This window comes from Convolutriloba macropyga, chromosome 12 (genome assembly GCF_964194025.1).
Source record: "Convolutriloba macropyga chromosome 12, txConMacr16.3, whole genome shotgun sequence".
Classification (NCBI taxonomy): domain Eukaryota; kingdom Metazoa; phylum Xenacoelomorpha; order Acoela; family Convolutidae; genus Convolutriloba; species Convolutriloba macropyga.
The window spans coordinates 27,055,976-27,079,292 of NC_134479.1; the positions used below are offsets into that span (position 1 = coordinate 27,055,976).

Below are 23,317 nucleotides of genomic sequence, written 5' to 3' on the forward strand. Positions count from 1 at the left end.
TCTGTTATTTATAACTTTCCCAATTCATTTTTTTTTAAAAAAAAGCTGTCATTTTTAACCAATCAAAAGAGAGTATTTAGAAATTATTGAAAAGAAAAACACAAAAAAACTATAAATTGCTAAAATATAAACATGATTCTATTATTGATGGCGCGGATCCTAATTAGCTGATCTAGTAAGCGCGGATCATTCCCAGCCAAACTTTTGAGCCCGAGCATCAATTTCTGCTCCTATGACGTAAACCCGAAAACAGAATTATTTTGCAAAAAATTCTGCAAAAACCACAGAAATTCTGCAAAAACATGAAAAAAATACCCTAGATCCTATTCCTAATCTTAATACATGTAGGCTATAACTAATCTTTATACATGTAGGCTATAACTAATCTTAATACATGGCGGCGGCTATACCTAATCTTAATACATGTAGATTCTATTCCTAATCTTAATACAGGTAGATTCTATTCCTAACCTTAATGCATTAGATTCTATTCCTAGTCTTAATACATGGAGGTTATCCTAATACATGGCCAAACCCCTAGAGTTATACGCTATTTTAATACATGAGAGAAGACCCTAATCGCGAAAAAGCCGCTATACCCTATCTTAATACATGGGGTCTTCAACCCCCCCCCCCGGGGGAGGGCCGCTCACCCTATTACTACTCTTTGTTTTTGAGCTTGCAGAATTAATCGGATTTATCTGTTTATTCATAATCATAGTGATTTGCACTGCTTTTTTTGCGCTGTAAATAGTGTTTATATCTGAAAATGGGAGTTATTTTGATGACTCTCGGAATTTTTTGTTTGAATTTAATGGATATATACTTTGAGAGTTAAAGTACTGAAACGGCACCAATGGCCCTGAAAGTTGCATTATTAGAATGAAAGCAAATTTTTTAATCATATCAAAAAAATATTGTTTGTACTTGCTTTTTGGGAGTCGTTGTAGAAACCCCTCATATGTCATTTACGTTCGTTGCTAAGAATTTTGGCATTCTTCTTGTCATGTATTTTACTGACTATTGGCGAGGATCACCTTTAATTATGCCAGGCAACCATTTACCTATGAAAAAACGCGCGCATCTGTTAAATCATACGAACCAAAAAAATTCTGAGAAAATTAGTCTGAATGTTAAAATTTTTTTAGATTGTGCCCCAGTACGTAATGTAATCACCCTTACAGAGCACTTGTCAATAAATAATAAACCATTATAGAAAATACACGTGCGTTTAGGGGGTTAGGGGTTAATTTGAATCCTGGAAGAAAACTGGTCGGGTGAGGTGGAGGATGGCACAAACGGAATGAAAACAATTTTTCAGTTCTCTTCTGGCAACTACGTATGATGGATTTCTCCCTCTATACTGATGCAACGCCGTTCGTGACTTTGGAATTTCAATTGACAACTGGCAATAGCAATGAATCACAAAAATGCTCTCAATTCAGGTTTAAACAACCTTCATTAAAAATATGTACAAGTAGGGAAATTTCAAGACAATTTACAATAAAAGAATCCAATTTTATATTTTTTGAGAGTAGTTTAGTTTTTCCTGAAGGTTCAAAACTTAAAGGTTCAGTGAGTTATCATAAGTAAAAATAACTTTTGAAGGCCTCATGAGCCAAAGACTTCTTTCCACCGGAATAAATATTAATAGATGCTGCTTTTACCTTTGTCTGAAGTTTGCCGAACACTTTACAATGTCAGAAATTCTTATAGAGTCTATGAAATAAACCATAAAGGATAAAAATCCGCATTTTAAATTTGAATTTTTGTCCTCATAATTTGTTCGCTTGCGATAGTTTCATATCAAATCCCATGGGCCACTAAGGCACGACTATGACCGCGATGCATGGCCAAACGCGCTAAATGCGCAGCTCAATAAAAGTCAAGTGGGGTTTATAAGTTCCTATTTAAAATTCAGCAAAACAAAAACACTTTAGCGTTTAAGTTGGATTTATTAACAGGTGGAACATTACGAGCGTCTGCCGGTAACAAATTGCACGAGTAAATTTACTTGTTTTTAAACCAGATTTCATTTTTCTTATGTTAATACATTGTGCGTTTGAAACATACTTTCGCATTTGGCAGAAAAAAAGCCGGTGCCCAAAATTTAAGCCCTTTCCGCATTGAACGGAAGGCAGCACCTGAAGGCGCCAGCGACTTTCTCAGGAAGTAGATTTTTCTTCGATACCGGTAGACGATCGCAATGAATGATCAAAAATTGGAGAGCAAAAAACTCTTCAATAATGTTTCTCCAGTGAAAATAGCAAAGACATTTATTTGTCATTCACAAAAACGACACTTAATTGACCAATGCTTTCATCAATCCTGTTCTTGCATCAACTGAGAAAAAATTTTTTCTAATGCTCTTAATTGCTTATGCCGCGAGCCGTTTTCTAAAAAAAGTTTCTTTACTGAACTCTGGCAGCTAAAGTTCCAATCAAAAAAGACGCTTAGATACATCACATAATTAGCCTAATATATAGTATATAGGAGACTACATAGGAGTTACCTAATTAGCAAAATATATATCTTTGTGAGAGAATTCATAGTTAAAGAATTCAAAAAACTAGAGAATATTTGATATTTCTTTCGCGCTGAAATACAAAGAATACCTAAAAAGTGCCCCTCAAAGACCTGAACAAAATTGAGAAAATGCCATCGTTACGTCCTAAGTGTTGCAAAACGAAGTGACTTATCTATCGGAAATTTTCCAAAGAAAAACATTTTTTTGTTCATTTTGAGAGTTTTATTGCAAAAAAGTTTCCTTGAAACTTGAAAAACTTATGAAATGGAAAATGCTTTTTGAGTTTTTGATTTTTTTTCTTCAAATTTGCCCATGAGAATTTTTCAAAGGAAATTGATTTCAATTTCCTTTTTGTGCAACAAAACCGTCTCAAATTAATGATTTTTCTCATTATCCTTTTACTCTCCATTTAATTGTTCAACAAACTTAAATGGCTTTGTGTTGCGTGTTCTTTAAAATTGACATAACTGAACTCTCAAATCAGCTTGAAATGCGCTGTCTGGAGCAAATGAGCGAGTTTGTGCTCGAAACGCGTGTGAACATCATTGACAAATGCTATTATTTGAGCTTCGTTTTCGCAGACAATATGCTTTTTCTATGATATCTGTACAATTTGGCTGATCTTCTATTAGTGCTAGTTAACAGACTAAAATTGGATCAGAAATTTTTTTATTGAGGTTCTGAGAAACAAGAAGGTTGTTTAATTCAAATGAATTGAGTTCTTCACTACATTTTGAAAACACATATTAATTAGTTATATCAAGAAAACTTTTAAAACTTTTGACCAAAATTGGTTACAAAAATGGGCTCCTAGTAGAAACGTACAGAATAAATTGAACATGGCAATTCGAAAAGTGTGTGTGTGTGTGTGTGTGTGTGTGTGTGTGTGTGTGTGTGTGTGCGTGCGTGTGTGTGTGTGTGTGTGTGTGTGTGTGTGTGTGTGTGTGTGTGTGTGTGTGTGTGTGTGTGTGTGTGTGTGTGTGTGTGTGTGTGTGTGTGTGTGTGTGTGTGTGTGTGTGTGTGTGTGTGTGTGTGTGTGTGTGTGTGTGTGTGTGTGTGTGTGTGTGTGTGTGTGTGTGTGTGTGTGTGTGTGTGTGTGTGTGTGTGTGTGTGTGTGTGTGTGTGTGTGTGTGTGTGTGTGTGTGTGTGTGTGTGTGTGTGTGTGTGTGTGTGTGTGTGTGTGTGTGTGTGTGTGTGTGTGTGTGTGTGTGTGTGTGTGTGTGTGTGTGTGTGTGTGTGTGTGTGTGTGTGTGTGTGTGTGTGTGTGTGTGTGTGTGTGTGTGTGTGTGTGTGTGTGTGTGTGTGTGTGTGTGTGTGTGTGTGTGTGTGTGTGTGTGTGTGTGTGTGTGTGTGTGTGTGTGTGTGTGTGTGTGTGTGTGTGTGTGTGTGTGTGTGTGTGTGTGTGTGTGTGTGTGTGTGTGTGTGTGTGTGTGTGTGTGTAACTACTTTTGTTTTCCCTCTGTTCACATTTGTTGTTTTTTTTTACATTTATACAGCTCTTTTTGTCAATATATGGATATCAAGAGAACATCGAACATATTCTTTGAATGCACCCTGGTTATCACAAGCCGTTAACTGCTGTTCTATTTCATAGTGCCATTCTGTTACAATTTCGAAGTTAGCAGTTGCTACATTTGTAAATAAAAAATTCTAATTGTGATTGTTTTGTCGCGGTGAGTTTTGCGTATTATTTTTATACTAAGAATCTTTTGAAAGCAAAAACTAAAAACGGAATAAAGATAAAGCAAATAAATTGTTTTTTGAAGATCTGGCAGATCTAGCGAAAAATTGTTCAATTAAAAAAGAGTTCGTTTGATGTTTCCTCTTTTACTTTAATGAAATTTCAAAGAAAACAATATTTTTTTTCCTAAATTTTGCAGTTAATTTAAAAAAAACTGAGTAATTTGTCATTCATCCCCTCAAACTTTGTCGAACAATTGTATTTCCTCAGTTACATATTTTGGAACTTAGAATTCATTGAAGGGGAGGGTAAAATCTAAAAATCCAACCCCCCATACTCCGCATTACCCCCCATTACACCCCATACCCCCCCCCCCCCCCCCCCCTCCTATCTCACATCCTTTTACGTTTTACCCCCCTAAAATTACTCTCCTATTCTTACATATTTTTGGGGGGTAAAATCTAAACCCCCCATTACCCCCATTACCCCCTTACTCCCCATTACCCCCCTAATCTTTCATCGTTTTACAACCAACCCATAGACTATTACCCCCTACTCTTACTTAAGTTTGGGGGTAATCAGGGGGTAATTTTAACACGTGAACGGACAACCTATGAGTTTCATAAAATTAATGTGGTTCACAATAGTCTATGAGCGTGTATGTTTCAGTCGATACTACTGTCTTCTTGCGTGGCACTCAGAGTTCAGTTTTGAGAGATTACCACGGAGAACAGACGAGTTCGTCATGTACAGTTTAGCTCGCGCAAATTTCAAAAAATTGAATTGGTTCGACCTATACCGGGATAATACAGGTTTAACTAATTCTTTAGCAAAGCAAACTTACTTAAATACGTTTTTCAGGGATCCAATTTTGTTAGAGTCTTGTGTTTTGTGTTGTGTTTTACGGGGACCGAAAGCTGTCGCCAAATCGTTGTTTGTCTGCCGGTATTTTTATAAGAAAGTTTACGACTGTTCCTATGGATAGAACCTCCTTTGAGAGAATGGCAAAGATATTTTGAAAATCATCTCAAATTTGTAGTGGTGACAATCAGTATATAAACAATGAGCATGAAAATATCAAAAGATGAATGGCTAGGAGAACGAAAATAGAGAATTGTAAAAGAGAATTGTAGAGAATTGTAAATAGAGAATTGTAAATTTTTTTGAGGAAGTTACACAGTTACTAACAAGGAGGCTCGTTAATGTGCGTTCGCACATGATGTTCCGACCCGAGCTCATCTACATTTTTGACTTAATTGTCAACCAAATGAAGAGATAACAAAAACAGATGTTTGAAATAAAAAAATTGTTACAAAACCTAACTACTTATTGAATTACATAATGCCATGCCCCATTACAACACTCACGAGTTCTGCCATTAAAAAGCCTACGATAAAAAAACTCTCCACAATGAGACTAGGTAACAAGTCGACATAGAGAGGAAATAATGAGGCAAAATTCAAAAATCGACTTTTTTTATGAACATTTTTTAAACCAAATAATTTCAAAAGTCTTAAAAGTCATTAGCTTATAGCAAAACAGTTCTGAGTAAAATTAGTAAAAGTCATTATGAAAGCATTGGGAGCTGTCTTTGGTTAGACTAAGACACTGAAACGGACTAAAGATACAGAAAAGCTCAAAAAATTACAAACAATTTGCGAAAATACAAATTATTGACGCCGTTAAAATTATTAGCTATCGTCTGAATAATATGTATTTTTAATTCAGTTTTTATTTATACTAATTCAGCTCAATTTATACTGCAAAAAATAAGTTCATTTTGGCCATTTGGAAATCATTGGGATCTGTTATTACGCGATTGTGCTAAAGGAAGAGAAAAAGAATCAAATACACCACTCACATAACTTTCTAAAAAAAAGATATTTTCCTGCGAACAAAGCAACAGTTAAGTCACAATACCAATAAGTGTGTTATTATTTAAAATAAAAGGAATTGTATGGGACCTCTCGATGATGAGAATCAATTACAAGTTGACAAAAAGAACAACAAAAGCTAAAAAATTGAAAAGTTTTCGAAAAAGTACAATATCAAGAACTTTATGACTAACCGCTCAAAATTGACTGCTTCGAGTAAAATCTTTCATTCAAGGTTTAATTACAAGCTTATGAGATAGGTCAGCATTTTACGGCTTCAGAAGGAATAAAAAAACAGGCAAAAACAGCAAATTAATAGAGAATGAGCGAGAAAAGTGTCGAGCGAAAAGCCATTAAACAACTGAAAGTTTGAGTAAAAAGTTTCTAAGTTCAATTATTTTTTTTACAGCAATCAGACTCTTCTTTTTTAATAATATGACTTCAAAAAATCAACTAATACGAACAAATACTTTTAAACCAGGAAATTTTTGAGAAACCTCGTAGTATCAACGCCATTAAATTCAATAGATTTCAACGGAAGCCAATACATACGCTAGACTATGCCGCGATGGCACAATAACAATGTCTGTCATCGAAACGGCATCAATAAGACACTACAACAAATCACTGACTATGGAAACAATAACAAATTACAGTCAATATCCAAAAATTCGGGAGAAAAATGCGAGAAGAAAACGTCGGGGCCAATAAAACCATAATAAACTCGTGCATGGAAGTCAAAAAACCAATATTTAGAAGATAAAACCACTAACTAGTCAAATTTTGGCTAACGTAGAACGAAAAAGAGACCTGAGACTGACTTACAGTTCACTAAAATAAGTTAACGATTGGTTAATGTTCAAAAAAATTTTCGAATTTTTTTTAAAGTTTTGACTGCGATTAAGTTCAATAGCTTTCAACGGGTGTCAATGAATAAGCCCAGTTACACCACGAAGAGAGGACAAAGATGTTTGTTAAGCATACCTAATCAGTAAGACATCCCAATAAGTCTTATGACTATGAAAACAACAATATATATTTAGGCAAAAACCGAAAAATCAGAAGAAAAATGCGAGAGGAAATTGTCGAAGCCAATTAAACCAAGCGTTTTTATCTGAAAATCTTTACATATGATCCAATGAACTTCTCTTTTCAGCCAGTTGGAGCTATCAATGTTAATATATTGTGATAAGAATTCAAAAAGAACTAAAAATACGATAACATCCAAAAAGTTGGAAAAAATTTGGTGAATTCTTGTGTCATTTAAATGACCAATAGTTAGAAGATAATACTGCTAACCAAAATAATGTCGGCTGTATTAGGAAAAAAAGGTGTACTGTAATCACTGAGACTGACTTACAAATCAGGAAGCTAAGTTTATGATTGGTTAATGTTGAAAACAAATTCCGAAAACTTATTTTCAAAGTCTTAACAGCCATTAGTTGTGTATGTAAAGCTAGATAGGTTCACTTAATGCTCATAACGAAACCTATTGCACTTTCAGTCAATGAGTCTATGCCATAGGACTCCAAAAATTTTGTATAACCTAAAAATGAAAGCCAAAATTTCAATTAAAATTATGAAAACTCAGAGTCGAAGCAAAAAAAAACATGAGCGATTCCTTGAAAATGATTTTTTTTAATCATTGGGCATCATTTTACAGTAAATGACTTTTTTCATTAACTGAGCCTCCTGAAATGTGACTAGTCTCAGAGTGACTAAAAAAAACAAAAAAAGATAGGAAAAGTTTTCTCGAAAAACAGCACTTGAATTGAATTCGAATTTTTTTTTTTGATAGTAAGTTTCGTTATCAAACCAGAACTAGCCTTTTTTATCGTCTTTCGTTTATAACACCAAATTGCTGCATATTGTTGCCTGATTTACAATTTTGAATTAATATGTTTTTAATAGAAAAGATCTAAATTTACACTAAAATTACACTAAAAGTGAACAAAATCATGTAAATATCACGTGTTCACACAAAATTTAAACCTCGATAACTCCTCAAAAAATACGAAATTCAGAAAAATCTTTTTGATTTCGATTTCTACGCTGGACGAGTTTTTTATTGATACCACTAATATTTCGCTACAATGAATATATCGATCGGCCAAAATTGACTGAACAAAAAAAACCCAGTTGAGTATATAGTTCCTCCCCCACAAGTGGGGTCGGAACAATAAAAAAGGTTCTTGAATTTTTGTTGCATACTTTTGAATTCTAAAAATTTCAGAATCTATAGCTATGCAGATGCTTTAAAAAATTTAAACATTTTTCTGATTTCATGAGAAAATTAAAAGAATAATTCATTTAAAAGCTTAGAAATTTTTTTGAAAAGTTCAAATAAATTTTCTTTGTGAACAGACTTGTTAGAAAGACGGGGAGCCGGCATTGAGTGTTTTATTTTATAAATAATTCAAAATTAGGGAAGATAAACTAGAATTTAATAATAAGCTCATGTTTCCTCTCCCAGTAAGGCAACTGCTTTCTCAGGATAAGGTTTGCGACCCAAACGTGCTCTAGTTAGACTGACGTGCTTCGCGCACATGGTTACTAGATCATCCAGGCCGCCATCGGCTCAGATCAGACCAACTTGCCCTAGGCATGGGGTATACAATCCATTTCGGCTGTGCACTAGGCTGCTAGACCCAGCTGGGCCGCTCTCGAAGCGTCGGACAAACTTTGGATTGCGCACTGGTGGTGCCGGATGTGCTTGGAATGCGCACTGGCGGTACTCAGAAGGTCTTTTTGTTTACCATTTCAGTAATCATTGGCATAATGCGTCATTTTCCAAAAATAGACGTCAAAATGCTTATGGTTTTTGAGTTCTCCAGTAAAAATATTACCGAACATAGCAAAATTTTCAGATCAACTGTAATCACCAAAACTCTGACTCTAGCGTGGTATTTGATATTCATGAGATGAAATTTGCAAAGGCTCTTCAAAAACAGTCTCCCCGGTGGTTATTTATCTCGTCTATTTTTCGCGAGACTGAGCGTGCTCATGGCTGGACCTCTTGGTTTTGAGCAATCTCTCCAGACTCTACAATGTTCAATATAGAATCTGGAATGAGTTCGTTTCCGAATGGAAATCTCTAAAAGCACAAAAAGACTCTAGACCACGCTACCATATAACTATTTGGACTCGAGGAGGGGCGGAATCAGATTTCCCAGATCGTAGGTATCGAGCTGATTAAACCTTGCAGACTCTGGATTGTGTACTGGTCAGATTTTTCAGACCGTAGGTATTCCTGGAAAACTTTATCAGGTCGAATTTTACCCCCTTCCGAGCAGAAACCTAATTGGCTGAATCATAGCTGGCTTGGGTCACCGACCTCATACTGGGTTATGTTCTGCTTTAATGTCGCAATTCAATAATTTCACATAAAAGGTGGATGTACAGTTCTGCAGTCATGCAAGTTCTGATCAATATGATTTTCTTACAAGTGTGCATCGCCAGGTGTTTAGAGTAACCAATATTGAATTTCTGTTTCATGAGATAAAATTCATATTGGGGCCGGAAAAATTATATCACCCAGCTGTTTTTGGTTAACGGAGATTCACCAATATGAATTTGTTGCGGAGGAGTGAACATTTTAGCGTTATTGAAAACCTCATAAAAATAAATTCAAATTGGATGGTTTTTGAATCTTTACTTTCAAAAAGTCCAATTTGAACTCCTGATCTCCTAAACTTGCGGTTAAATTATCTCAGAAAAAAGTGTAGAAGCTTTTCATTGAACATTGGAACTTTCCGAGATGTGTTTTTGTTTCATTTTTTTTCTCAATAATCATTTTCTACCACCTAACTTGATTCTTCCAATTGAAAGTTTATTGTTTGCATCTTATTGCTAAAATAGTGACAGATCAAATCAAACTTGATTTATTTTTTGATGCAATTTTGCCTATTTTAACTGCCTAAAAACAACGATTTGATTTCTCAGTAAATTATTGTTTTGAAATATTTTTTGGCGAATTTGTCTCTGAGAAAACTGCTGTTATATCTTTCGAACAAAAAGATGGTTGAAAAAAAAATGCTCGGGAGGAATACGGATTTAACTTTTTTTTGCAGAAAATTTAGCCATCAGATATTCGAAACTTTATATTGTTCGTCGATCATTGACTGTTTCAGCTAGTCGATTATTGATTGATTCAATGTTAGGAAAAAATAAAAATTGTATTTGGTCTTTGGTATTGCAAAAAAAACCAAACTGAAACTCGAACGAAATCTGAGACATAAGAGCTACAAGGCATTATGAAAGTTTTCTAACCACGAGCTTGGATTTTATGGATTTTTTTTAGTAAATAACAGTAAAACAAAATAGAAAAAATAGTGAAAATTCAGGTTTTTAGCGTGAGCACCTGTTTTACATTGCAGCGAGAACGATAATCCAGTTTTTTAATACTAATTGAAAAAATTTGTTACAAAAAAACGGGTCAGTTGGCGGCTGTTCAAAAATTAAAACCGGAAAAAGGCGCTAATTGTAACTAACTGCTGAAAGCGGTAATTTGTCAATTTCTTTGAAAACTGTCACCTTAACAGAAACTACTACAAACATTCAAGCAGCAAAGATACGTTCAACATATTTTCAACTTACCGGTCAACTAGTTGATACAGCAAGTGCTTTATTGTTCAAATACTTTGCTGAGGGTTACATCCGAATAGTTTTGTGTTTTTTAAATAAATTGAATATGCCAAAAGATGTGTAGATCAATTTATCGGTCGGTACATTATGTGCAAACGTACAAAATCCATTCACATTGTTAATTCTTATGGAAACTTTGCTTGAAATGAATGCATTTTTGTTAAAAAAATCTTTTCTTCTGTTTAAGATGACTGCTGCGACTTTCAACTGAGCATATATAAGCTAAACGGTCAGCTACATGGCATCTCACCTCGAGAATATATGAAAAAAATGTCAGATTTCGGCCAAGAAAACAAACATCTTAACTATATAAAGGTATGTTCGGAATTTGAAATGATACTCTGTTCCTGCTCCCTTTGCAAAAAAGTTAGAAATCGACGCATCCGTTGATTTTCTGGTTTCCGATCCTTTAAAACACCAAATTGTATTCCAAACTCACACCGAATATCACCATGAAGCCGCAGTCCTCCACCTCGTTTGCTGGTTTTGGAAGCGTAATTATGACTCAGAAGGGCGCATTCAAATAACGCACCAAGTGAAAAAGTAATAATTTAAAGAGCAACGCGAAAACCGAAAGTTATGCAAGAATGACGATAGAAAACAAATAATGTAATAACAACGCCAACGTAGGTCAAGCATGATCCTGGATGCCAGGGCCCGCTATTAAGGTCTTTCAACTAAAACTCATATTTGATACTCATAAAACGCTAAAACTTTCACTATTTTTGGTCTCAAGCATATCTTATCACTTTGAACTTATGCCTTCTATGAAATGTTTTCTTGTTAAAAAAGTCCTTGTTCTCCAGTTATCGAAAAAAAACGCAATCGAATTCACTGGAATGGCTCCGTTTTTTTAGCCAATTTAAAGAAAATTTTTGGCGGACGCAGGCGTAAAAAACAATGGGAAACTACAGTGGCTAATTTAAATGAGCAAGCACAACTATTTGATTCAGTTGAAACCATTCTTTGAAAACTGAAATCTAAAATGATCGAAACTTTTTCTCAAAATGCTAACGTACAAAACCATCAAAATATTTATGAGATACACAAAACAATATTTCGGACTGGTTTAACCGATATATAGACTAGCAGATTTTAACAAAAGTTTCATTGATTCTGATCAATTTTTGATCTGATTAAAACCCCTGATTAGACAACTCCACTAAAACAACTTTGAAAGAAAAAACAAACGAGAGCTATTTTTCTCCCTAAATCTCGAATTTATTTGAAAAATTACTACCGGAATCTTATAATCGAACCACTTCAACAACCCATGAGTAAGATTTACAGCAAAATGAATTAATGGTGCACTCTAGGTCAAAACAACTCGATCAATCTATCCGCAATTATCCACAATTCGTTCAAACGGCTTCCTAACCCAAATGACTATAATAAATTCTTCCTCCCAGTAGCTCTGTTACTGGCCTGAAATTTATTAAACTCTCAAAAAAATTTTTGACAATTTGTCAGTTTCACACACGGCTACTAAGCCACTATATTCGTTAACCAAGAACTCAATAAAAACCTCAAATTATCTCTTACGGAGAACCAATTGATCAGCTCGACCGTTCCCCTCTCTCTTTTTTGCTGACGAGCTCGTTTTCGTTCTTCTCCCTACTGATGATTTTTCTTGTTCTTAAGAGTACTGAACTTTATCAGGCTTTATCATCGACAAGAAAAGTGTAGTTTTAAATAAAACATTTTTACCTAACGTATAAGTGCATTGGTGACCGTAAAAATTCAGCCACAAGATGCAATTTAGCTAATGTAAATGTTTGCTCCAGTTGATCGACGTTCCGTAGTCCAATTAGTCCTGATATTTCAGCAATAATGAACCCACGTTTCAAGTTCCACCATCCCAAAGCAAGCACATGCATGCTTGCCTCTACCGCTCCTAGCTGTGAACACTTGTCCATTTTCCAAGTTATACCATGAGTACCCCCTTCCACTCAAGCGGTAGCAGCCTTTGGTTTTTAATCAACCACAACAGCCCTCAAGATGATCCGTTTGACCAAAAAAGTAGGTAAAACCTAGGTCTTCCTCCCCTTTCTTTGTTGGAAATTTGTCAGTTTTAAAACTTAGGAAGCAAAAATCAACAAATTTGTATCCCCATTTCCAGATAAGAGGAAGCAGTCTTTGCTTTTCTAACAACTCCACCAACAGTCCCCACAATGATCCCCTTGAACAAACATTCAGGGAAAACAAAGGTCTTTGTATTCCCGTCTTTGTAGGATATTTGTCAGTTTTAATGCTTTGAAAGTGAAAGAGATCTGAATTAATTTTTTCATGGCTTAGTGGGTTTTTTGTCAACATCATAACTCTGGTTAAAATTGGTTCTGTCATGAAAGTACAAAATTGTCCTTAACTTTTTTCTTTCCGCTGGTTCTAATTTTGCAATTTCACACACTGAAATTAAGCAACTACGTTCTTTCACGAAGAACTCATTATAAACGCAAAATTTCTTTTACCCAGAACCAACCACTTCTTTCGAGCGGTTGATGTTTTTACTCTCTTGTTTGTTCTAGTGCTCGTTTGCGTTCTTCTCCCGCTGATGATTTCTTTTGCTCTTAAGAGTAATCAACCTTATCGATCTTCGTCAACCACCGTTTGGTCTAAAATTGTACAACTATTTTAACTACCAAAAGTTCAATTCAACTTTTTCTTCCGACTTTAATTCTTCATGCATGTTTTTCAACAGCTTTTTTTCATAAATAGTGTAGTCATGGAGCCTAACATGCCTGATGTTTCTACATTAAAACTCAGAAACTCGCAAAATTACATCATGAAAGCATCAGTTTTTAACTATTAAATAAAACATTTGCTCCAATCTTGTTCGAAGTGAAACAATTAGTGAAGCTGTTGCAGCTACAGTTAGCTTTGATTTTTCCAGGATTGTCAGAAAAATTTCTGTCCGTAAAACTTTGTTTTTTATACCTGCTCATGGTAACAACTGTTTGGCAATTAAGTACTTCTAATTTTCGTGGAGCGCAAAAATCTCAAAATGCCCAACATTTTCTTAACAGATTAGTTTAGATTTTTAATCTTTTCAAATTTTTCATGTTAGATTTCCCATTTTTAATTGAAAACACCAGTTAGTTTTTAACAACGTGTGGTTATTTACTCATAATCATTGAGCAAATTTTGACTGTTTTTTTTTAATAATTGGACTTTTGATAATTTCAATTTTGATGTTTTTGGGAAAAAATCCAAACCAAAATCTCCATTGGATTTCTCTAAGTCTTTCCTTCCCTCTTTCCTGTTGTAATCAAAGGGTTTTTACTGCTTACCATAACCTCTGTATTTCATTCTTTGTCTTTCTGACATCTTAAAGTTTTTGAAAGACAAGTTTCGTTTTTGTTTGTTAAAACAAAAATTGTTTAGATTTCAATCAACTTACACTGCTCAAGTTTGTTTAGGTTCATTACAAAGTAATTATACTTAAGATTGATTAGTTCTAAAACTAATAAAATTTTTTAAAACGCTTAAGTCAGGTTTCAACCTTCTCATATTTACCAATTCCACACTGTTACCTCACAGATAATTATTCTCCTGGATAATATTTTTCAACTTTTCTATGATTACTATTACTACATTTTCTTTCTTGCTGGCTCAACGTTTTTGCCAGCATGCAATTCAAAACTTAGCTTAGTTTGAACCATTTAAATAAAAATCCAAATAGTTGGAAAGATACTGCATCGATTACAAAATAAGAGATAAATATGATATGGCATGATGAATTTTAAAACTTAGGTAGGGCAAAGGTTTTCAATCAAAAGGGAACCGAATTAACCGCACCAGTCTTTAAGACAAAACCATTTCATTTTGTACAGAAAGCTATAGAATATCCCTTATGAGCTCAATTAAGCATTCGTCCCCAATTTAAGACTTCTGGTTTTTTGTAATTCAAATATCTTTAGAACATTACTTGGATTAGATGATTGATTCAGTTGCCAAGTGCCAATAGCAATTCGTTTACTATAGGTTTATAATTAGCACAGCAAAATTTTTGTTAAATTACACATACAAGTTCTCATCACAGACAATTCAGAGGAACCAACTTCAAAAATTGAGTTTCTTATTCTCTTGCTTGAAAGGAAGTCAAATTTCAGTCGCATTCCCTAACTTTTGTCCCTTAGGACCACACTCTCAACGACAACCATTTCTCCGACTCCTCTAATTTCTCCAAAGGTTGTTCATAATAACACTTTATTTTCCAAATAACAGCTTAAATGACAGCTTAGTTCAATGTACCCCAACTCGAGGCCTTTCTGGCCAGCATTTGGCTGCGCAGGGATAAAAGAAAGACCATCTGAGATCTTCAACCCTCCTGTACTCCTCTTTTTTCTTTTCTTGGCTGGACAGGAATATCGACAACTGATTTCGACCAGGACTCCCTTTTTTACTGAAGTCAAAACCCGAAGACTGCTTCTGTTCATAATCTTGCTAAGGTTGAAGTCTTTGAAACTGTTCTGCAAAAAACTTTTCTCTGCAATCATCTGCTCAGGCGTTTTCTGTGTCAATCGGCAATTTCAGTTTTAACTCACTTCCCTTTGAAAGTGACAACAACGTATTAGTGAACTCCAACTTCTGGATATGCAGAACTTCACATTTAAATAATTTAATCGGTTTTTTCACTTGCTCAAAATAAACACTTCTTTTGGACTGTTAGCAATGACTCTTCTGTCGTTCTCTGTATAGTCTTTTCATTCTAAGGAATTCCAACACTTGCATTATAGGAGAAGCTAACATGTTATTGTTTTTTTAAAAAATCGAATTGCAACAAATGATGCTCTGAAATTAACAAATATCTCATTTTGCTTTACGATTCCAATAGCCAGTCTCTTTATTTAAAATAAAAACTCGGCTCCAAGATTTCTCCTGCATTTGTTTTGTTCAACTCATTCAGCGATCATTTTTTGTTATGAGTAATTTGTCCCACCCAAATCCATCTAATCTTAGCCGAAAGCCTCATCGAACAAGTAACAGCTACGCTTTTCTGGGCCATCGCTAGGGTACCTTTTTTCGTTAATTTAGCATCAGTTCCTCTACCAAGAAAATGGTTTTCAGTTGATTGAGTAGCAGACACTATGTCCATATTCCAGCACTGATTCTCAATGAATTTTGTCAATTTAAAGTTCGGTGACGCTATCTGTTTTACCCTATGTGTACTATTACACCTAATTCCAAAGATCGCGGAAATTTTTGATTCTTCGTTCTTCGTTTCTGTTGTTGCCTGTTTCAGCAACAGCTCTTTTGTTTTTTTTGTGAAAATATATTCCGCTTAATTCTCCTTTGCAGTCAAGTTTGCCTCTTTGCTCTCTGTTGTGATTCCACTGGCTTCTGCCTTTGCAGGAATATTGTCATTATTTTTGTTAGCTTCGCAATCCGTATCAACTGCTCAGACAGTTACAAAACTCTCCTGTTATTTGTCATTTTTTCATTCAAATGAAGATTGGGTAAAACTGACTTGATTAGTATTTGGAGATCTTTATGTTCAACTCATAAATTGACTCGTTAGAAATTCTATCTTAACTGAGCATATCCACCAGGTTGTTTTCGGTAATGACGGACACACTTTTTTTGTAAAGATGAAGACGTCACATAAAAGACTCTCCGACATCTCTGCGTTCATTTAAATCAGGCTCGGAACGACTGGAGCTTAAGTAGTCATATGCTGTCGAACTTCTGGATCACCGGTTTCTCACCGCTAAAATTTCCGGCCAAATTACAGGATTCAAATTCATATGGGAGCTCACCCTTGGTTGGAAGGATCACATTGTTGTCCATTGTGCAAAATCAGTATCGTCATCGCTAAAATCGTCGTCACTGAAAATTTCATCCATTTCCGCACAGTTATTGCTTTACTTTAACGCTTCACTTTTTAGTTCTTCAAGCGTGCAACAATTACAAATACACCATTTAGCAATCCATCAATCCATCTTTTCCTTGAATTATTCATCAACTGAGTTCTACATTGTGATATCGTGCTCTTTTATTTCTCCGTCTGAAATCAAATTGCAATTGCCACCCGTAAGTTTTGCGTCAACAACAGTTTCAAAGCAGGAGAATTGTCAGTCCAATTTGAACTGCTTCATTGACTTTCATCTCTAACCAGCGAGTTTTTTTCTAGCAATGCCTTCGTTCCACAGCCAATATCTTTTTCACGGACTAAAGTTTACTCGAAGTTTCCTTTACTGATTTCTCCATAAAAACTGATTTGACAAAATCAGTTGTCATTTTCTATTCTTTATTATCTAATTTTTTGAATTGCCTCTCTGCTCAGTAACTCTTGTGTATCAGCGTACGTACTTCCTTTGAAATACTAGTTCGTCATATGCACGCTTCAATGCTGCTTTTGAAAAACCTTACTTTAAAGAAGTACACCGTTTTCAAAACAGTCCATGCGCGAATATTTTGATCGGATTGTCAAAATCGAAGTAGCAAGCAATCCAGAGCATCAATTGTCCAGCCGCATATTTTTTCTTGTAAATACCCCTTCTTAAAGTCGTAGAAAAACTTCAGGAACATCCAAGTAATTCTCACACCAGACCTCTCAAAATTCATATCCAGGAGAATGGAAAAATTTCTTAAGCTCCAGTCCTGCGTTTGAATGCTCCTCTGAGGCCCTAATTTCTGCTGCAAATCCTCGCAACGTATCTTCTCTTCTTTTACTGAGTAATCTCCTCAACCAATTTGTTCTCGTGCTACCTCTTCTATGCTCTAACAAGATCCTTGTTCCAAGAAGAGTTATCTACTGCATTACACAAAACACATATCCGGACGAAACTCGTCTCTGTTGCTCAAGTTCCTGAACAGTAATATTCTCTTTTTTTTCTTCAACGGTTTCTGCTACTTGTTCTACATCTAGAAACCTACCCAAGTTCACCAAAGCAAGTTTTTTTGGCAGTTAGAATTTTGCTGGCTGGTATCTGGATATTCCAGCTCTATCAAAATTACAAATTTCAGCTCCATCAAAATTCCAATTTTATTTTAGGTGGTTTTAGGTACTTGTTGAGAGTAGAGTAGTATAGTCTACGGTTCTGTGCCAAATAGTAGCTCTCTGGATTGCTCAAAAAAGCGCACTGAATAATTCAATTTAAAATCATAATTTGTTTTGTCAGCGTTCAAAAAAGTTATATCCAGATAGACATATTTTAACAGTTTCAACAATCCAAGAGTAAATTTTATATCAAAATTAACTATTAATGTACTCTAATTTGAATCCATTCAATCAATCTGTCCGCAAGTAACAACAATTCATTCAGTCAGCTTCCCTACCCAAGTAACTCTAATAAATACTGCTTCCCACTAACTGCTACTGGCCAGAAACCTCTTACTCTCAGACAAGAAACTTAGGCATTTTTGCTGTTTCACAAACGCAAACTACGCAACTACAATCCTTCAGCAATAACTCAATATTGGCTCAAATTATCCGCTCGAGCTATTTTTTATTTTCTTGTTCGTTTACTAGCTCCTTCGCGTTCTTATCCCAACTGATGGTTTTTCTTGTTCTTAAGATTACTCAACCTTTTCAGTCTTTATCAACAACAGCTAACGTGTCGTTTAATTTAAAATTCTTAGACTTAACGGATAAGTGCAATATGGGATGTAGAAGGTCAATCACAATCTGCACTTTATCTCATGTTAATGTTTGTTCAAGTTGATTGGAAATCGGTATTCCAATTGTTCGTTTATATTTCAGCGTTAAAAAAAACAACCAAGTGTCATTTTCCACCAGCCACTGCGAGCACATTTATGCTTGCCTACACCCGCTCCCAGCTGTGAAAACTTGTTATACCGTGAGTACCCCCTTCCACTAAAGCGGTAGCAAACTTTGGTTTTTAATCAAACCCAAAACCCCTCAAGATGATCCGTTTGACCAAAAAAAGGAATAACTCAGGTCTTCTTCTCTTTTTTTGTTGGAAAATTGTCAGTTTTAAAAGTTAGGAAGGAAAAATCAACAAATTTGATTTCCTCACTCTTTTGTGGGCTTTAATAGTAGAAACAATTTTTTCCCCGTGAAAGTTTCATGAAGGTACAAAAAAGTCTTCAGTTAAGGTTTCTGTTCGCTTGTTCTAAAAAATGGAAATTAAACAGTTTTCAATTAACAGCAAAAAGCACGGCGTTCTATGCATTTTGTCCAGAACTATTCCCGAGTCATCAGAAAAAAATTTGGGCTTGTTAGGCGTTTTGAGGGTGAGGTTGACAATTAAGGTTTTGAGGGTCAGGTTGTGAAAATTTATACACTGCGCTTTGTAGCAACTGAGTTTCTCTCTACCAAAATTTCATTCAAGAAACTATTGCCTTCTTCTCTAAACTTCAATCCAGTCTCAAGGAGGCTTCCAATCAAAAATTAGTGCTGTTTCAAACATCAAACATACTTGGTATCTTATTATTCCCCCCAAAAACATGGCTCGGGAACATTTAGTTTACACAATTTCCAGCACTTCAAAGTTACATTCTGTTTAAAAAAAATCCTTCTAATGTAGAATTACAAAATTTTTTACAATTTTTTTACCCAAGCCAAAACTGCAAGTAGACACTTTGATTTTCCCTTAACTTTAACTGATATATTTAACTGACTGACACAGTTTGAATAAAAGAACTTCAACAGTTATTTGCATTAATATCTATGATTTTTTACTGGATTTGTTCTGCAATACCAAACTTACTCTTTAACTATAACTCCAAAAGATGCTCTAATGATTTGACGGTCATTTTTCAATGAAGTACAATAAAAGTTTTCAGTTATTTTTTAAATCGCTTGTTCTAATAATTGAAATTAAATAGTTTTCAATTGACAGAAAAAGCTCGGCATTCTCTGCATTTTGTGAACAACTATTTGCGAGTCAACCATAATAGTTTGGGGCCGATTAAGCGTAGAAAAGTATGTTTTTAAATGATTTGAGGGTGAGGTTTTGAAAAATAGACACTTGCTTTTGTGGCATCTGAGTTTCTCTCAACCAAAAATTTTTTCAAACAACAATTGTGTTCTTCTCTAAGCTTCAATTCAGTTTCAAGGAAGCTTCCAAGCAATATTTAGTGCTATCTCAAACATCGATTATACTTCGTAATGTAAAATTCCCACGTAAACGACGGCTCTAAAAAAATTCTTTCTACTGTAGGATTACGGGAACCATTGTAAAATTCGTTACCTAAGCCAAGGTTGCGATTAGACGCTTTGGTTTCCCCTAAATTTACCTGATATACTCAATAGACTTACACAGTTTGTTTGTAAGAACTCCAACATTTATTTGCATTAGTATGGAAGATTTATACCCGATGTGTTCCGCAATCCCAAAATCACTTTTACAATATCACTCCAGAGGCACTCCGATCAATTTTTGATCTAAGTATCTACTACTATATTAATCAATAACCAAAATAAATTTTAAGTTTTATTTCTAATTCCAGTTCTGCGTGCATGTCTTTCAAGAGTCTCATTGCCATAATTAGAATCGTCAAGGCGGCTAGCATACTTGTTCTTCTACATAAAGGCCCTGAAACTCGCAAAAATAGATCATGAAAGCATCAGTTTGTAATTATAAGAAAAATCTTTGTTCCAATCCTGTGCGATAAGAAACAATTGAAGAGGTTGTTCCCTCTACAGTTAGTTTCGATTTTTCCTGCAAAAAGATTGTCACAAAAACTTTGTCCGTATTACTTTGCTTTTTATACCTGCTCAATGTAACAATTGTTTGACAATCAAAATCTCAAATTGCCCAACAAGTTCTTAACAGAATAATTTCAGATTTTTAGGTTGTTTTTTTACTCTTTTCTTGCAGATTTCACTAAGAAAGGATCATTTTTTAGTTAATAAAAAAGCTTGCAACGATCATGCTCGAAAAAGAACTAGTGATTATACTACACATACAGTTAGCATTTTCCTATCGAAAGATTGTCATCAAAAATTTTGTCCGTGTTACTTTGTTTATCCCTGCTCACAGTAAATTGGGAATCAAATTTTTTTCGTTTTTTTTTTGGAGAAATCCTAATATACCCAACAAGTTCTTAAACGCTTATTTTTTGTTTCTTTTTCTCTTTTCTCTCTTATTTTGTTTGATTACTAATTTAATTTTCCTGAAAACACCAATTAATCCCTATCAACGTGCGGTTACTTACATGGAACACATAGTCACTGTTTTGCATAATAATTGGCCTTTTTAGGACATCAATTTTAGTGTTTGAGTGTAAAACACCGAACCAAATCTACCCTTGGTTTTCGGTAAGTCTTTCATTCCCATTTTCTGATGTAATCAAAGTGCTTTTACTGCATTAAGTAATCTGTCTACTTCCTTCTTTGTCTTTCTGACAACTTTATGACTTTGCAATACATGTTTCATTTTTGTTTGTTTGACAAATATTAATTCGATTTCACTCCAACTAACACTGCTCAAGTTTGTTCGGATTTTATACATAGTAAATATGCTCAAGATTTTTCCCAAACTTTACTAACTAATTAGATTTTCAAAGCTTCAATGTAATATTTCAACCTTATCATATAATCCAATTCCCCAACTATGCGTACGATTATTATTAAATTTTATCTGTTGATATTTTGTAATAATAACGCGAAATTAAATATTAAATTATCTGACCAACAATAAATTGAACCCCAAATCATGCATAATGAAAACTTAAAGACGGCAATTTCTTTGGTTTTATTTCCATTAGCAATACTATTAGGATTGGCTTTTCGTTGGTTGATTTTAAGAGTGATAACATCGATTTTCATGAAATGATTATATTATAACGATATTGAGACATTTGTTCATTTTCAAAATCATTCTCTGATCAGACTATTTTCAACGCACTTTAGTCTAAACAGAGGCAACTTCGAGCGCACTTTTGTCTGATCAGAGGTGATTTCGAGCGCACTTTAGTCTGACCATAGGCATTTTTGAGCGCACTTCAGTCTGATCAGAGTCTATTTCGAGCGCACTTCAGTCTGATCAGAGGCGGATTCGAGCGCGCACTAATCTGATCAGGGCATGGCTTTGGAGCGATCGGAAGAGGTTTTCGAGCGCACTCTAAGCGCACACGGAGCTTCGAGCCCACGATAGTCTAATCAGAGGACACTTCAGTCTGGGTCGGTCTGATCAGAGGTCGCGTTTGTCTGAGACGGTCAGATCAGAAGCCGATTTGGTCTGGACCTCAACCTGGGTGATTTTCAGTTTTCAACGCTGGTAGCTTAGATGTCAAGTATTTCACCTAATTCACCGCCAATGTTACAATTTTTGTTATGTTTTTTAGCATCGGCCCGAGAAAGATTATATATAAATTAGGCCTCGACTTATTAAAGCACCATGCTGGACTGATAAAAGTTATTCGAAGACCATGCCCGACAAATGAAAAGACTATGCCCCGAAAGGGAAAATCTTTAGCTTGGCTGTGTATTCATAGTCAATGAGACCCTTTTCTAGACTTTTCGAGGTGGGTATGTTCTATCTGCAAATAGAACATACCCTAGACCTCAAAAAGTCAAAAAGCGGTGTGTTATGATGGTGTGTTCTAATGTTTAGCATGATTTTGGTATGTTTTAGTAAAATCTTGGTCTGATCTTGGTAAACACAAAAATGATTTGAGTATGACTTTAGTATGTTATTTTTACTCATATACACAATACACAGATGATAAAATTTCAGGCCGACTACGATTCGTCAAATTGTGTGAATGTGATAGAGCGACTTGGATTCGGCAGTGACGTTGATGTGATACTGGACGGAGATATAAGAATTGGTGTTGCTCTTATTCTAGTACAACCAACTGATGTCACTGATGCTTCCATTCATCTATTTATGCCCGATTTTCTACCCATTAAGTTTGATTGGTTCAAACAGAATTTCATATGTATGGACCACCCAGCGTATTGCCGAGATTACTGAAAGCCTAGTAAAACTATGCTTCATAAAGCTGATGTGTGGTATAAAAAAAACTCAGAAAAAAACGATTACAATACTTTGAAGCAGCACTGATATGAAATTTTCTACTATATATAATATTCTACTATATATAATATTTTAAACAAAGCTGAAGAAAGGAGACAAAGCTGATTTTAAACAAAAGAAGAAAGGAGACAAAGTCAACACCGACGGTACGATCATGGGCCTACAGGTAACAAATCTTTCTTAGTATACGCGGCCAAGACGCACTTCTTAAACTTAGGAGACTTATGAGCCCTAAAAATTGTTAGAAACTCCGTTTAAAGAGATCAGACAAGCTATTCAAAACTATATTTCCCCTAAAGAGAGAGTAGAAACGGCAGAAATGGCTAAATTTCTGTCCGTTTTCCAAGGCGTTGGAGAATCTGACGACAATTTTCTAGCCCGCGTCAGTGAAGAAGCACGTTATTGTGACTTCGGAAAACTTAAAACAGTAACCAATCCTGGGAAAATTGGTAAAAATTATTTTTATCTCAGATTTGAGAGACCCTGAGGCCAAATTAAGACTATTGGGTGGCATTAAATCTAAGCCAACGATGTCTCTGTCTGAAATGACAGAAAACTCAGAGTTCAGAAGTCAAGCAAAGGCTTTTGCGAGTTACTCAACAGGTAATAGACCATTTGTAATAAAAGAAGAAATGGGATACAA

General features: G+C 35.0%; 1 protein-coding gene across 2 annotated transcripts in view; it reads left to right on the forward strand.

Moving 5' to 3' along the window:
• Positions 1 to 22,748, forward strand: part of LOC142350726 (uncharacterized) — a 40,337-nt gene extending 17,589 nt beyond the window's left edge. The window contains exons 2-5 of one of the 2 annotated variants that reach the window (XM_075402668.1): positions 1,236 to 1,445; positions 4,878 to 5,020; positions 10,914 to 11,041; positions 22,372 to 22,748. In XM_075402668.1, coding sequence (XP_075258783.1) covers positions 1,342 to 1,445; positions 4,878 to 5,020; positions 10,914 to 11,041; positions 22,372 to 22,611 — 615 coding nt within the window. In that variant the 5' untranslated portion in view covers positions 1,236 to 1,341 and the 3' untranslated portion in view covers positions 22,612 to 22,748. The remainder of the gene's footprint in view (positions 1 to 1,235; positions 1,446 to 4,877; positions 5,021 to 10,913; positions 11,042 to 22,371) is intronic. The other variant, XM_075402667.1, reaches the window with a different exon arrangement.
• The last annotated feature ends 569 nt before the right edge of the window (positions 22,749 to 23,317 follow it).